General features: G+C 39.6%; 1 protein-coding gene across 3 annotated transcripts in view; it reads left to right on the top strand.

Moving 5' to 3' along the window:
- Positions 1-17,496, top strand: part of BRAF (B-Raf proto-oncogene, serine/threonine kinase) — a 203,398-nt gene that overhangs the window by 145,380 nt on the left and 40,522 nt on the right. For all 3 annotated transcript variants that reach the window (XM_030825892.1, XM_004090241.3, XM_030825893.1), the window contains exons 11-13: positions 765-882; positions 4,484-4,568; positions 5,478-5,654. In XM_030825892.1, the coding sequence (XP_030681752.1) occupies positions 765-882; positions 4,484-4,568; positions 5,478-5,654 (380 nt within the window). The remainder of the gene's footprint in view (positions 1-764; positions 883-4,483; positions 4,569-5,477; positions 5,655-17,496) is intronic.

The raw sequence follows: 17,496 nt of genomic DNA, 5'->3' as shown, positions 1-17,496 counted from the left end.
TTAGGGTACATGTGCACAATGTGCAGGTTTGTTACATATGTATCCATGTGCCATGTTGATTTCCTGCACCCATTAACTCGTCATTTAGCATTAGGTATATCTCCTAATGCTGTCCCTCCCCCCTCCCCCAACCCCACAACAGTCCCCGGAGTGTGATGTTCCCCTTCCTGTGTCCATGAGTTCTCATTGTTCAATTCCCACCTATGAGTGAGAACATGCAGTGTTTGGTTTTTTGTCGTTGCGATAGTTTACAGAGAATGATGTTTTCCAGTTTCATCCATGTCCCTACAAAGGACATGAACTCATCATTTTTTATGGCCGCATAGTATTCCATGGTGTGTATATGCCACATTTTCTTAATCCAGTCTATCGTTGTTGGACATTTGGGTTGGTTCCAACTCTTTGCTATTGTGAATAGTGCCGCCATAAACATACGTGTGCATGTGTCTTTATGGCAGCATGATTTATAGTCCTTTGGGTATATACCCAGTAATGGGATGGCTGGGTCAAATGGTATTTCTAGCTCTAGATCCCTGAGGAATCGCCACACTGACTTCCACAATGGTTGAACTAGTTTACAGTCCCATAAATTTAAGTTTTGTATTTTAAGAGTCATACTTTTAACTACTATTCCTCCAGAGAATTTTTCTTAAGGGAATCTCTTCCTATATCCTTCTCAGGTATAAGATAATGTACTTAGGGTGAAACATAAGATTTTCTTTTTCAGTTTGGTTTGACTTGACTTTTGTACTATTTTTATCAAGAAAACACTTGGTAGACGGGACTCAAGTGATGATTGGGAGATTCCTGATGGGCAGATTACAGTGGGACAAAGAATTGGATCTGGATCATTTGGAACAGTCTACAAGGGAAAATGGCATGGTAAGTATGTAATGTGGTGACATTGTGACAAGTCATAATAGGGTATGTTTAACAACTTTTATTTTGTAAAAAATATCATCAAAGAAAATATTCACTATTTGCATCAATAAACTGTTTTGATTAGTTTCAGGACTCCTCCAAAAGTTTCTAACAAAAATTATGGGAAATAAAAACTGTTCACAGCAATCGGGACTCCTACCATTTTATAACAGTAATAATTTTTAAAGGGGAATTCCTCCAGGTTAACTAGTCCTCAAAAGGATTTTTTTTTCTTTTAGAGTCTTTCAGCTGATAATTTTATTTGTATTATAAGTCACAATGTTCTTAATGGCTGGGCGCAGTGGCTTACGCCTGTAATCCCAGTACTTTGGGAGGCTGAGGCTGATAGATCACGAGGTCAGGAGATCAAGACCCTACTGGCCAACATGGTGAAACCCCATCTCTACTAAAAATACAAGAATTAGCTGGGTGTGGAAGCACGTGCTTGTAGTCCCAGCTACTCGGGAGGCTGAGGCAGGAGAATCTCCTGAACCCAGGAGGCGGAGGTTGCAGCGAGCTGAGATCTCTCCACTGTACTCCAGCTTGGTGACAGTGAGACTCCGTCTCAAAAAAAAAATTAAGAAAGAAATATAAGTGGCCAGTAAACATATACAAAATGTTCAACCTCACTAGTTATCAAAGAATTGCAAATTCAAAAAATAGAAATCATTATTTGCCTCTTAGTTGGACAAAATCTTTTTAAATTGGATTATATTAGGAGTAGTGAATGTATTTTCATCAAAGGTTTAATATTAATGAAAATGAACATGTATCCAACTAATAAAGAATTGGATAGCCTGGCGCGGTGGCTCACGCTTGTAATCCCAGCACTTTGGGAGGCCGAGGCGGGCAGATCACAAGGTCAGGAGATCGAGACCACGGTGAAACCCCGTCTCTATTAAAAATACAAAAAAATTAGCCGGGTGTGGTGGCGGGCGCCTATAGTCCCAGCTACTTGGAAAGGCTGAGGCAGGAGAATGGCGTGAACCCAGGAGGCGGAGCTTGCAGTGAGCCGAGATTGCGCCACTGCACTCCAGCCTGGGTGACAGGGCGAGACTCCGTCTCAAAAAAAAAAAAAAAAAAAAAGAATTGGATAAATTTATACCTTCATATGTGATTATATAGAAGTTAAAATAGCATGGTAGAGGTACATTTATTGATATAGAAAGGTGTCTTTGGTATATGAAATTTTTCAAAGCAGTATGTATAAGATACCATATTATGGAGCTCATAGAAATATATAACATAATTTTTTATATGACGGTATTCTAGGCCAGGCACAGTGGCTCACGCCTGTAATCCCAGCACTTTGGGAGGCCGAGGCAGGTGGATCACCCAAGGTCAGGAGTTTGAGACCAGCCTGGCCAACATGGTGAAACCTCATCTCTACTAAAAATACAAAAAATTAGCCCGGCTTTGTGGTGGGCGCCTGTAATCTCAGCTACTCAGGAGGCTGAGGCAGGAGAATTGCTTGAACCTAGGAGGTGGAGGTTGCAGTGAGCTGAGATCCCACCATTGCACTCCAGCCTGGATAACACAGCAGCGAGACTCTGTCTAAAAAAAAAAAAAAAGACTGTATTTTAGTATATATCTCCTTAAGCTATCTTTTCACAGGTGTTCATAAGTATTCACACTACATTCGTGTAAAAGCCTAATAACATATGTCACTTTTGAGTGACATAATTAAGGGAATTTTTTTATACCTTCAAAATGTCTTTAAACTTTTTTTAAGTGCTGTGCAGTATTTTATGATACAAACAATAGAATAAGCACTGTATTACTTTGATAATTGAGAAAAATCAATGTTGATTTAACTTATTAAAATATACATACAGGTTGAATATCTATTTATTTATTTTTGTTTGTTTTGTTTTGTTTTGAGACAAGGTCTCACTCTGTCGCCCAGGCTGGAGTGCGGTGGCGCAATCTCAGCTCACTACAACCTCTGCCTCCCAGATTCAAGCAATTCTCCTACCTCAGCCTCCTGAGTAGCTAGGATTACAGGCGCATACCACCACCCCTGGCTAATTTTTGTATTTTGAGTAGAGACGAGGTTTCGCCGTGTTGGCCAGGCTGTTCTCAAACTCCTGACCTCAGGTGAGCCACCCACCTTGGCCTTCCAAAGTGCTGGGATTACAGGTGTGAGCCAGCGCACCTGGCCAGGTTGGGTATCTTTAATCCAAAATCCAAAACCCGAAATGCTCCAAAATCCAAAACTTTCTGAGCACTGACATGATGCTCAAAGGAAATGCTTATTAGAGGATTTCAGATGTTTGGATTAGGGATGCTAAACTGGTAAGTATAATCAAAATATTCCAAAATCAGAAAAAAATTGAAATTTGAGACACTTCTGGTCCCAGGCATTTTGGATAAGGGATACTCAGCCTGTGTATAAAAGTGCACATAAATTAGCCAGGCATAGTGGCATGTGTCTGTACTCCCAGCTATTGAGGAGGCTGAGGTGGGAGAATGGCTTCAGCCCAGGAGTTCAAGGCTGCAGTGAGCCATGATCACACCACTGCACTCCATCCAGCCTAGTTGACAGAGCAAGACTCTGTCTCTAAAAAAATTAAATAAACAGATCATTACTAGCACTCTAGAAACACCCTCCCATGTCCTCTTCTAGCCAATCACCTCTCTCCCAAGGGTAACCACCATTGTGATCACAACAGGAAGTGCATAGTGTGTACTCTCTTGTGTCAGCCCTTTCGCTCAACATTGTTTATAAGATTCATCTATGTTGTTGTGTGAAGTTGGAGGTCATTCATTCTCTTTATAGTATTTCATTGTGTGACTATAACATGATTTCTTCTTTCATCTATTGCAATTGGATCATTTCCAGTTTGGGGCTTTGATTAATGCTGGTGCTGTAAAGATTTTTAGTGTATGTCTTTTGGTGAACATGTAACCATTGCTGGGTATTACCTAGGACAGAATTGTGAGACCGCAGGGTATGCATATAAGTTTTAGTAATGCTGCCAACAGTGTTAAAAAGTAGTTGTACCAATTTAAACACCTACTGGCAGTGTTGAAGTTACAGCTGTTTCACGTAAAGTTTTTTTTAAATTTTAGTGACAATTTTAGTCATTTTCCTGATCAAAAGTATCATAAGTAATCCATAAATTTGAAAAGAATGTTAACTACTCTGATAAAAATGTTTTATAGTTTCCTACTTTTAAGCAAAATTCCATAGGGCCTGTTCATTGTAGTTTCAACATTACTTGCAGTTTCAGTTAGTAAATAAATATTAAGCCTGGTAAGTATAATTTAATATTGTCAGATAATTTGGAAAATACCATGGGTACTTAATTGATTTTACCAAATTTCCATGGAACAAACAAGGTTGGCTGTTTTTTGGATTGATATTTTGAAATACTAGTACAGGAATATCATTGTTAGTTGAGTTTTTAGCCTTAGAAAACAAATGGAGTTTAGATAGCTAAAGTATAATTTATTTGTGATTTAATAATGGCTATGATAATTAGTGAAAACACCCAAGAATGTTTTATACTTTTAAATTTTAAAAATTGAAATGACACTTGGAATAACAATTGCCTTTTAGGTGATGTGGCAGTGAAAATGTTGAATGTAACAGCACCTACACCTCAGCAGTTACAAGCCTTCAAAAATGAAGTAGGAGTACTCAGGTGAGCTTGTGTGAATTACTCTTTTCCAGAGAAAGAAGTTATTTTTATTAGCTCCTGGTTCCCAGTGGTAGCGACTATTAGCTTTACAGATTTATTCAAAATGGATAAATATGTAGAAACAGAGTATGTCTGAGTATATTTTTGTCTTTAACCACATTCTTTTAAGTAGTATGCAATGTTATATGGTATGGCTGATAGAATACTTAATCCTAGACTGAATTAATGGAAGTATAGTATTCTGATAATATAAAGTAATAGTTCTACTTATGAAAAGAATACGCTCCAATTTTAAGCTTATCAGAATACATTTAGAGATGGTATTTAGTCCTGGGCTCTGGAATTTTAGAAACATTGACAAACTAGAATATGTCTAGCGAGAACCACCTAAATAGGGAAGATTCCAGATTCCAGAGGTGTACCAGGGGAAAATAATCAACAGAACTGAGGATATTTAGTTCACAGAAGGCTGTTATGTTCAAGAGAGTGCACAGTTATTACAGAGTGTGGAAAAAAAAGTTATTCCAGAGAGCAGACCAGGGAAGCAAGCCAGAGGTGAAAGTTGTAGGAAAATGATTTTGTCTCAACTCTTGGAAACTTTATAATACCAGAACTACTTAAATAAAGATGTGAGAGTCAGCTACAACTGAATGATGAACTTCCCATAGTTGAAGATATTTAAGCAACCTCTAGTTGCCTGTCAGATATATTTAAAAAGATATCTCTGCATAAGGTAGGAGGTTAGACTTGGCAATTCCCAGTCTCTTCTAAATGTATCCTTTTGTTGCCTTTTTAAAAAAACAGCTTTTTCTGACAACATTTTACCGATAGATAGACTACTTTGGTTCTCTTTTGTAAGAATTGCTAAAGTTTGTCGACATTTAATATTTACTGTCACATTTCTTTGTACAGGAAAACACGACATGTGAATATCCTACTCTTCATGGGCTATTCCACAAAGCCACAACTGGCTATTGTTACCCAGTGGTGTGAGGGCTCCAGCTTGTATCACCATCTCCATATCATTGAGACCAAATTTGAGATGATCAAACTTATAGATATTGCACGACAGACTGCACAGGGCATGGAGTAAGTTCCATTCTGTTAAATGTCTTGTAAATTATTTTTGAAGACCATTAAGGGTGTTTTAAAGGTTTTGGCTGCTATTCTTTCGGATTGCATTTTAAATTACTGTCCAGGAACATAAGGATGCTAACTAATGGCTAGTAAATAATATGATACTAAAAAATAAATGTCTCTGTCTAGTGCAGCCTTCAGAACATATATCAAGTATTTGATAATAAATACATGACTGCAAACTTAGGCTTAGCACTCAGTGATTGAGCCAAGCAAGAGAGGTTCAGAAGATAGAAACAGCAAAAACCTACTAAAAAGTTGTTAGCAGTTGTTGAAGTAAACGGAATGGTTGTTAGTTACTTTTTCAAATCAGTTTGTCTGAGTGCCCATATTTTTGGTTGCAAAATGGTCAGTTAATAAAGTTAAAGTGAAAAATCTGCATTCTGACCCTTTTTGAGGATTTCAAAATGAATTCATATCTGTTGAATTTTGCTATGCAATTTAAGGAGTTATTTTATAAAGTTTACCATAAGCTAATATGGGGAACTGACTTTGAAGGATAAATTTTAAATTTTGTATGCAACTCTTAAGTGCAAATGAATAGGTAAATTAAAAGGTAAAATTAAATAAATTTTGAAAGCACTTAGGTGAAAATTATAAACTCAGTAAAATATAAATTTGAAAGCTCTGTGAGAAGTTTAAAAATAGTTATGATCTTAATTATTTTGTTTTTTACAAATTGCTTTCACTTACATAGATTATTATGTCATTTAATCTTTATAATGTTATGAAGGAGATCTTTTTTCTTTTTACAGATAAGGAAATTGAGGCTTTTAAGTTCCTTGTCTAAGGGCACACATTTAATAAGTGGCACCAAAGGTGTTTAACTCAGGATTTCTGACTCCCAATCCAGTATTCTTTCCCCATAACCACTATGCTACTTTTACATTATAAAATTAGAATAAAAGAGTAAAAGGGTATATATGTACTAACACCTACAACTCTAACTGAGTATTACTCCTAGCAAGTAAGTGTAGAGCCAAGACTCAAAACCACATCTGGCTCTTAGATCTTCCAACTATACCACCTTCTCTTTCTCAAAACTAGACAATATATCTATAATTTAGATTGTTTACAAGCCTATATTCGGCCAAAATACTTATTACAGCAAATTATTACTTTATTCAGTAACACTCCCACATACCCCTAGACTTGAAACAATCTCAACCTTTCAGATAAGTTAGAATCTCTGAATCTGTTTGAATCTAAAGGCTTTTAAAGAATTAAAATCTTGGCCAGGCACAGTGGCTCACACCTGTAATCCCAGAACTATGGGAGGCCGAGGCAGGCGGATCACCTGAGGTCAGGAGTTCAAGACCAGCCTGACCAACATGGAGAAACCCCGTCTCTACTAAAAATACAAAATGAGCCAGGCACAAGCCTGTAATCCCAGCTACTTGGGAGGCTAAGGCAAGAGAATCACTTGAACCTGGGAGGCGGAGGTTGCAGTGGGCCGAGATCACACCATTGCACTCCAGCCTGGGCAACAAGAGCGAAATTCCATCTCAGAAAAAAAAAAAAAAAATTGAAATTTTGTGAAGAGTAAACCATGGCAAAAATTGTGAACATTCAGTGAAAAACAAAGCTTATTCTCTTCCCACACCACCAGTCTCTTTGCAATTTCTTCAGCAGGCCAAGCGTCTTCCTTCTTTAGGACCTTTATGTTTGTTATATTCTCTTTAGGATACACATGCCGCAAATATCCTTGTGTCTCTGTTCATATGTCCCCTTTTAATAGAAACCCTTGCTCACCTTATATAACTAACATGTCCCCACATCACTCTGTCACTCACTATACCCATAGGCTTGATTTTCTTTATAACGCACAGCTCCATCTGACTTGTTTGTTGTCTTTTGTCCCCACTAGAATGCAGGCTGTATGAGAGCAGGGGCTTTTTTTCATTATTTTATGCCTATGCCTAGAATGGGACCTAGCATACTCAGTACATAACTGGTAAATGAAAATGATTACACACAACTGCATATTATTGACAGATTTACCTTTCAGAAGAAAGAGATGCCAAATCCTTCTCACATCACAACCGAGAAATGTGGCTGGGCATGTTGGCTCACACCTGTAATCCCAGCACTTTAGAAGGCCAAGGTGGGAGGATTGCTTGAGCCTAAGAGTTCAAGACCAGCCAGGAAACATAGGGAGACCCTTGTCTCTGTAAAAAATAAAAAATTTAGCCAGGTGTGGTGGCACGTGCCTGTAGTCCTAGCTACTCAGTAGGCTGAGGTGGGAGGATCACTTGAGCCCAGGAGAGTGAGGATGCAAGGAGTCATGATTGTGCCACTGCATCCAGCCTGGGTAACAGAGTGAGACCCTGTCCCAAAACAAACAGGGTGGGTGTAGTGGCTCATGGCTGTAAACCCAACACTTTGGGAGGCCGAGGTGGGTGGATTAAGACAAGAAGTGACAGTAAAGAAGAACATTATCAAATTGGAATAGTGCTACAGTCTGAAGAACAGTCAGTGAAGAGGTGATATATTTTCAGAATATCACTTTAGAGTTTGGGATTATCAGTGTAAACTTTAGTCATCTACTCTGAAACACTTTGGTTATGTTTTTAAATAGATCTCACCGTTTAACATGATGCAATGAGTGTACAATAGTATGAACATAGATCATTCCATTCAGTTTATCCTAGATTTTAGTAACTGAAAAGTATTAATTCCAAGTTTTAAGCCCTCCAGCAGAGCATACTTTCTAGTACCAGTTTAAAATTAACCAAGGAGGATATAGTTTCTTTTCTCTTTTTGTTTTGTCTTGTAAGATGATAACATACAACTGGTTAAATGTACCAACACATCTTCAGTTTCTGAAGGATTTGGCAGGTTGAAACTCCTCTTATTAACAGGGGTATGTGAGTTTCAGATTAAGGTGACAGATTTTTGCTCCTTCCTGGAACTCCACTAAAACTATAATAAAGGAATTTTTTTTAAAGCATGGACACAACAGAGAGGAATGAGACAATATCAGCAACATTTTGAAAGCTGGCTGGAAAGCAGGTGGAGAAGTGATCATGGACTTAGACCCCAAAAGGCTAAATGATCAGTCGGCAGTGGGGAAATGAAAGCCAACCTGGTTTATACCATAGAATCCTCAATTCTCAGGAATTGGCAATATCAGCTGTCTCAGGGGATGAAAGAGTTAAAATGAAAGGCCTGTTTGAAAAGCTGTTATTTCTCTAAATCTATTCTCTTACTCACCAGGTAACTGCTCCATCCCTATCCTAGCAGTAGACTGGAAGTTTCTTCTCTAGAGAGGGGAAAATAAATATCTCTGGACGGGGAGACCCTAATCTATGACTAGGGCATGGATATCTTTCCCAAAACATGGGGATTTGATGACTGTGTGCTTACTAAATGATGAAGGGGGATTTCCCCAGCCCTCTCTTTTTATTTGATTCCCAACATGCTAGCAGCCAAACCTTACTCTTCCTGCAGGAGATTCGAAGAGTCTTGGATGAATTTTACCAGCTCAAGAGGAAAGACCCAAAGAAAGTGACATCAGGGATTCCACCTAGATTACTGTATAGTTCAAAAATAGCAAGCCCATCTGTATGCTCAAAGCCTCCAGGCAGCTTGTAAGTCCCTCACTTAGTCTAAGTAAGAGTATCGCTGGATAACTAGACATTGGTGGGGAAGTCTTATGCAAATAAGACAGACTAAAATAGGCACTGGGAGAAACACATACAATGCAAGATTATCTCTCCCCTTCCTCACCCCACCTCCAAAAAACCTATCAGTTTTCTCAGAGGGAGAAAAGATAACTTTATGTCCATTAAACAGGAACAGAGGTTTTCTAAGGAACATTCATATAACAGCAGCAACAAAATGCTAAAATGTTGATATTTACAGTACACTGGAAATTGTGTCCTTTGCAATTATTTAAAAGTAACTTTTAAATGTTAATTTAAAAGGAGTTACATACTTTCTCAGAATTCTTTTAAGGGGTGTTCAGCAAAAAAAGTTTAAAAACTATTATGTTAAACACTATATGGTTTAATATTAAATTTCTATATATGCAACATAATTCAGAAGGGACACTTAGTTAAATTTTTTTACAAACCAAGTTACATAAAATATGTATAATTAATTGGAACACATAACCAGATTGCATCAGTGAGTCTTGAAGTGGATATACCTGTTTTCTTCTCTAGTGTCAATGACTAAAGCACACTATTTTCACAGCTTTTTTTTTATTTTGAGACAGAGTCTCACTCCTCTGTCACCCAGGCTAGACAGGCTAGAGTGCAGCGACACTCTCTCAGCTCGCTTCAACCTCTGCCTCAAGTGATCCTCCCACCTCGGTCTCCCTAGTAGCTGGGACTACAAGGGCGCACCATCACACCCGGCTCATGTTTTTGTATTTTTTGTAGAGACGGAGTTTTGCCATGTCACCCAGGCTGGTCTCAAACTCCTGGGCTCAAGCGAGCCACTGCCTCTGCCTCCCACAGTGCTGGGACTACAGATGTAAGCCACCAGGCCTGGCCTATTTTCAGTACATTTGATTGAACGTTGTTGTTGTTGTTTTTGTTGTTGTTGTTGTTGTAAAACAGTCTGTTCTAAGGTATCAGGCTGACAGATGTTAGAACAAACAGGATGGTCCTAGGGGTCATGAACTGGTTCTTCAAATCCTAACTGTTGCTGCTGATTTTGTAACAGATTTTAACGTATCTTTTGACTTCTGGTCACTCATTTCAGCCTCGTGTTTTGTTCTCTGTTTTAATTTCCCCCTATCTATTCCCATGGATCAAATGACACAGATGGAATTCTTTACATACCTAATTTTTCCTCCCTATTTCCAATACTGTTCATCTTGAATGCCAACCATAGTTTCATCCTGAGGGCTTTGTTTTGGAATTATCTCCAGAAGTTATTCCCAGTTAGAAGCCTGCTTGGATAATTAATATTGCTTCTTAGCTCCCTCCAGCTCTCTTTCCTTCCGTCCCCTGGCTCTACCCTGAGCACAGATGATAATTCTGTGACCATCACAGCCACCATCTTACTATGCCTCCTTTCAACTCTTCATGTCTATATCCTCTTCCCTGACCAACATCGTCTCACAAAGGACTGACAAAGCTAGATTCAGTCTATAGCTAGACAATAGGCTATAGGGTATTTAGATAGCCTTTTAATAAATGTACTTTTGCAAAGCCTTTATTTCAGAATAGGCTGCCCTATGTTGAAAGTGATCTTTTCTGACTGCTCACCAAAATTCATTCTAAAGTCTCTGGATATAAGCAGAATAGGAACAAACGGATTCATTTTATAAAGTGCTAGGGTTGCAGTTAACTCATAAGATAAAACCTTTAATAATTAGAAAAGTTAGTCTGGACACGGTGGCTCACACCTATAGTCCCAGCACTTTGTGAGGCCAAGGCAGGAGTATTGCCTGAGCCAAGGAGTTCAAGACCAGCCTGGGCAACGGCAAAACCCTGTCTCTACAAAAAATACAAAAATTAGCTGGATGTGGTGGTGTGCACCTGTGTTCTCAACTACTCGGGAGGCTGAGGTGGGAGGATCTCTTGAGCCCGGGAAGCTGAGGCTGCAGTGAGCCATGATCGTGCCACTACACTCCGCCCTGGATGACAGAGCAAGACCCTGTCTCAAAAATAAATAAGAATAATTAGAAGAGTTGAATCATTAGGACTTTCAAATGTGTCACCTTTATTGGATTACAGAATATAAGCAAAAAATGGGTAGGTAACATTTTTCCTATGTGGTTCTGTCTTCCATTTGTACCTCAGTGAAAAACTATTTCTGATTCCTAGGTTTACCTGAAAAGGAGCAGAGCTATTCTAATGGTAGATAATTATAAACTCACTCTGAGGAATCAGGGTTGGTAAAGTATGTTTTATCATCTTCTTTTTTGTTTTTTGGTTGTTGTTTTTTTTTTTTTTTTGAGATGGAACCTCACTCCGTCACCTAGGCTGGAGTACAGTGGCACGACCTTGGCTCACTGAAACCTCCGCCTCCCAGGTTCGAGCGATTCTCCTGCCTCAGCCTCCTGAGTAACTGGGATTACAGGCACCCACCACCACGCCTGGCTAATTTTGTATTTTTAGTAAACGGGGTTTCACCGTGATGGCTAGGCTGGTCTTGAACTCTTGACCTCAAGTGATCTGCCCGCCTTGGCCTCCCAAAGTGCTGGGATTACAGGCATGAGTCACTGCACCTGGCCTGTTTTATCATCTTTTCACCTGCCAGTCATTGATTCATCCCAAAGACCCAGGTATCTTAAGAATACTGTTACTAAAGAAATTCCAGGAATGGTCAGTACATCGTGCCTTTTTTTTTTTTTTTTTTTTTTTGCCAGCCTTATAATTTCAGTATAATATTTATGGTATGATTTTGAATTTAACTTTATCAGAAAATTAAGTATTAAATCACAGAGGCACATAGAAAAAGTTACAGCCTATCGATATATTTACAGAAGCATTATATTCTCAAAATAAAATGATTAAAAATAATTTGGAGATAAATCCTTACAATTTACTTTGTTTTAAACAATGATGAGCATGCCTCTTTTACTCATAAGCAAACCCAGTTGAAGATAGAAGGACTAATTAAAGCTGAAAAAATGGTGAGCATGTATTAGTGATTGATAATAATTCTAAGTGGCCAAAGAATATTTAATTATTGTGAACATAATTTTCTGGTGGGTAAAAATAATAATAGGGTGCTGATAATAATAATAATCAGAAAATGCAAGGTAAAACAAAAAGGTACCACTTTCCACCCACTGGAATTGGCAAAATGCCTGAGTTCTGATAAGATCAAATGTTCATAGGATTAGAGGAATTGCTTCCTGGGACATTTCTGATGCAACCAACCACCTTAACGGCATTCTGGAAGTAGCTGTTAAAATAGAAAAATGCTTGTTCTAACCCCAAGAAATATCAGCTTTTGTTCCAAGTCATGTATACAGAAAGAAATGTATTATAGGAAGCAATATAATAGTGAAAAATTGGTCTGGATGCAGTGGCTCATGCCTCTAATCCCAGCACTTTGGAAGACTAGGGTAATAGGATCACTTGAGGCCAGGAGTTTGAGACCAGCCTGGATGACACTATGCGACCCTGACTCTACGTGAAACTTAAAACATTATTTTAAGGACATTTTTTTAAAAAAAGAAAAACTTGAAAAATTGGAAACGTTCATCAGGACAAGACTTGATAAATAACATATTGGCACTTACATGCAGTTGAATCGTATATAGTAGTTAAAAGTGGATTATATATGTATCAGCATAGAGCTTTAAAATATTAATATTAAGTGAGAAAAGCAAGCTGCAGCATGAGACCACTTAAAAATTTTTAAGCAGAACATTTTTTACATTTGGGCTTTAAAAAGTGGTATATATGTATATATGTAAAAGTACTGAAATAAGGATTAGAAAGCAAAGATCAAGTAACATAGTGATTATCTCCAGGAATCAAGTACAAACTTTGAAAAAAGACTGGAGATGGCCGAGTGCAGTGGCTCATGCCTGTAATTCCTTCCAGCACCTTAGAAGGCCAAGGTGGGTGGATCACTTGAGGACAGGAGTTCAAGACCAGCCTGGCCAACATGGTAAAACACCATATCTACTAAAAATACAAAAAATTAGCTGGGCATGGTGGCAGATGCCTGTAATCCCAATTACTTGGGAGACTGAGGCAACAGAATCGCTTGAACCTGGGAGGCGGAGGTTGCAGTGAGCCAAGATGGCACCACTGCACTCCAGCCTAGGTGACAGAACGAGATTCTTTCTCAAAAAAAAAAAGACTGGAGGTATTTTAGTCCATTTTCTTTGCTATAACAGAATACCTGAGGCTGGGTAATTTATTCTTTTCTGCAAAAAGAAACTTATTTCTCACAGTCCTAGAGGCTGGGAAGTCCAAGGGCATTGGTGCTAACATCTGCTGGGCTTCTGGTGAGGGCTTTCCTACTGCATGGTAACATGGTGGAGAAGCAGAAGAGGGAGTGGGCACACACAAAAGGGGCAGAACACAAGGGACGACCTCGCTCTATAGCAACCCCCTTTCACAGTAACTGTAGAAGTCACTCCTGGCCAGGTGTGGTGGCTCATGCCTGTACTATTAGCATATTGGCAGGCTGAGGAGGGAGGATTGCTTGATCCCAGGAGTTTGAGACCAGCCTGGGCAACATAGTAAGACCTCATCTCTACAAAAAAAAATTTTTTAATTAGCCAAGCATGGTAGCACACTCCTGTAGCCCCAGATACTCTGGAGGCTGAGGCAGGAGGATCACTTGAGCCTAGGAGTTAGAGGCTACAGTGAGGCATGACTGAGTCCAGTGCACTCCAACCTGGGTGACAAAGTGAGACCCTGACTCAAAGGAAAAAAGAAGTCAGTGACTCCTGCTTTCATGAAGGCATTCCTCATGACCCAGACCCAAATGCCTCTTAAAGGTCCCACCAACTCTCAACACCATTACACTGGGGCCAAGCCTCCACATGAGTTTTCTGGGGACAAACCATATTCAAACTGTAGCAGGAGGCAAATGTATAAAAGTTTTAGCGGGTCTGATTATGGTAAGAATATGAGTGACATTATCCTTTGCTACTGCAGTTTTTTAAAATTTCTAAATAAAACATGTTACGAGGAAATATGTAATCATTACAGGAAATTCAGATAATGTAAACATAAATAAAAAGCACCAGTAATCCACCATCAGGAGATAACTGCCATTAATATTTTGATGTGTATTGTGTATCCTTTCAGAATGATGTGTTTTAATACCATACACAATGGTTTCTTGTTGTTTTAAATCATACTGGGTTTGCCTTTTTACTCTTAAATATCTCTACTGGTCAATAAATATTCTGATACCAGCTTTGCTACATACTGTTAACTCACTGTCTCCCCCTTTTCTTTATACCAACTATGTTCTGTGGGGTTTTTTAAAATATACTGTAACGTATTCAGCAATGATATGCACTTACTATGTGTCAGACATTCTGTGTACTTTATATACATTACCTCGTTTACTCCTCAACAACCCTGTGAGGTAGCAGCTTTTATCATATCCTTGTTTTATGGATGAAGAAACCTGGTTATGGAAGGGGCAAGTAACTTGCCCCAGGTACTTCAGCTCCAGGGTGTATTCCTTTAACTATTAAAGCATGTTGCTTCCCCAACTTATTCAGTCCCTTCGAAAACTTCAAGTACACTCTTAATGTTATAGGGCAGTTATACTTTCAGTTTCCTAGTTCATTCACTGTCCTCTTTTAGACACTGTCATACCTCCTCAAAACCTCATATCCTTAAGCCTGTAAAACCTCTTCTTCAAGAAGTCAGCGATGACATTGCTTGCCATCTCTTTAAGAAAGTTGGAAGTAACCATTATGACATCTACCCACCTGCCTGCATTCATACCAGGTTCTTCTGTCTTATCACTAGTAAAAGCCAATCCCTCCATTTGTACACTAGATTCCGTCCCCTTACTCCTACCCAGAGACATCTTCTGAGTAAATCTCCCATCTTGTTTATCATCAGTTTTTCCTTTCCTACTGAATTTTCTCCTATTTTAAAACATCTTTTGACTGGGTGCGGTGGTTCATGCCTGTAATCCCAACACTTTGGGAAGCTGAGGCGGGTGGATTGCTTGAGCTCAGGAGTTCAGGATCAGCCTGAGCAACATAGTGGAACCCATCTCTACCAAAAAATACAAAAATTAGCCAGGCGTGGTGGTCTGTGCCTGTGGTCCCAGCTACTTGGGAGGCTGAGACAAGAGGATCTCTAGAGCCTGGGAAGATGAGGCTGCAGAGAGTCAAGATCACACCACTGCCTTCCAGCCTGGGTGACAGAGCAAGACTCTGTCTCAAAAATAAGTAAATAAATAAATCATCTTTCACCGAGTGCAGTAGTTCACGCCTGTAATCCCAGCCCTTTGGGAAGCTGAGGTGGGAAGATCACTTGAGCTCAGGAGTTAGAGACCAGCCTGGGTAACAGAGTGAGTCCTTGTCTCAAAAAAGTAAAATTTAAAAATAGGCCAGGTGTGGTGGCTCACGCTTGTCATCCAAGCACTTTAGGAGGCTGAGGCTGGTGGATCACTTGAGCACAGGAGTTCGAGACCACCCTAGGCAACATGGCAAAACCCTGTCTCTACAAAAAATACAAAAATTATCCAGATGTGGTGGTGTGTGTCTGTGGTCCCAGCTACTCGGGAGGCTGAGGTTGCAGTGAGCGGAGATTGCACCACTGCACTCCAGCCTGGGCGACAGAGTGAAACCCTGTCTCAAAAATAAAATTAAAAAGTAACAATAATAATAAAACATCTTTATTAGGCACATTTGACAGAATGTTGACATTTGTGGAATCTGCGTGGAAGGTGTGTGTGTATTCTTTCCATTTTTCTGTATGTTTATTATTTTCATTAAAAAAAACTTGTGGGGTCCCTCCCTTAATCCTGCTTCCCTCTTCAGTTATTACCTCATTCCTCTTCTTCCTTCGACAGTAAAACTTCTCAAAAGACTTGTTGGTATTCACTGTCTAATTGGTCTCCTTCGTTTTTATCTTGGACCCCACTCAAACCAGGCTTTTGCCCCTGCTGCTCCAGGAAACATTTTTTTTTTTCTCTCAAGGCAGAGTCTCACTCTGTCCCTCAGGCTGGAGTACAATGGCGTGATCTTGGCTCACTACAACCTCCGTCTCCAGGGTTCAAGTGATTCTCCTGCCTTAGTCTCCCAAGTAGCTGGGATTACAGGTGCACACCACCACACCCAGCTAATTTTTGTATGTGTAGTAGAGACAGGGTTTCACTATGTTGGCCAGGCTGGTCTGGAACTCCTGACCTCAAGTGGTCTGCCCATCTCGACATCCCAAAGTGCTGGGATTACAGGCATGATCCACTGTGCCTAGCCGGGAAACAGCGTCTTAATACGATAGTTACTGATGGCCTCCATGTTGCTAGATCCAGCAGTAAAATTCTCAGTCCACAGTTTATTTGACCTGTCAGAAACATCTGATACAGTTGATCACACACTTCTTCATGAAACAGGTTCTTAATCCCTTGTTTAATTGTGTTCTTAGTTTCTTGCTGCTCAGAAAGTGGTCTGAGTAGCATCTGTACCACCTGGGAGCCTTTTAGAAATGCCAAGTTTTAGATACTACCCCAGACCTGAATCAAAGACTGCATTTTAACAAGATCCCCAAATGATTCGTGTCCATATTAAAGTGTGAGAAACACTGCGTTCAAGCATATTCTCCTGATTACCCTTCTGCTCACTCTCTATTCCTCAGCTGGTTCCTCCTCTACTTCTTTGGTGTTTCGTGGTTGGACAAGTCATTTAAAATACCTGTAATCAGGGCCGGGCGTGGTGGCTCACACCTCTAATCCCAGCAGTTTGGGAGGCCAAGGCAGATGGATCACTTGAGGTCGGGAGTTCAAGACCAGCCTGACCAAAATGGTGAAACCCCATCTCTACTAAAAATACAAAATTAGCTGGACGTGGTGGTACTTGCCTGTAATCCCAGCTACTTGGGAGGCTGAGGCAGGAGAATCACTTGAACCTGGGAGGCAGAGGTTGCAGTGAGCCAAGATTGTGCCATTGCACTTTAGCCTGGGCAACAAGGGCAAAACTCCGTCTTAAATAAATAAATAACCTATAATCAGAACGAGCAATACAAAGTATTATCAAGGATAAAGAACAACTGGAACTCTCATACATTGCTGGTAAAGATTTTAAATGATACAGCCATTTTAGGGATCAGGTTGGCAGTTTATTTTAAAGTTAAATTTACCATTTGTGCAATTCTAATCCTACCTAATTACCCAGAAG

Source organism: Nomascus leucogenys, chromosome 13 (assembly GCF_006542625.1).
Source record: "Nomascus leucogenys isolate Asia chromosome 13, Asia_NLE_v1, whole genome shotgun sequence".
NCBI classification, from domain to species: Eukaryota; Metazoa; Chordata; class Mammalia; order Primates; family Hylobatidae; genus Nomascus; species Nomascus leucogenys.
Note: the sequence above shows the minus strand (reverse complement) of the source record. Positions and strands in the feature narration are given on the sequence as shown.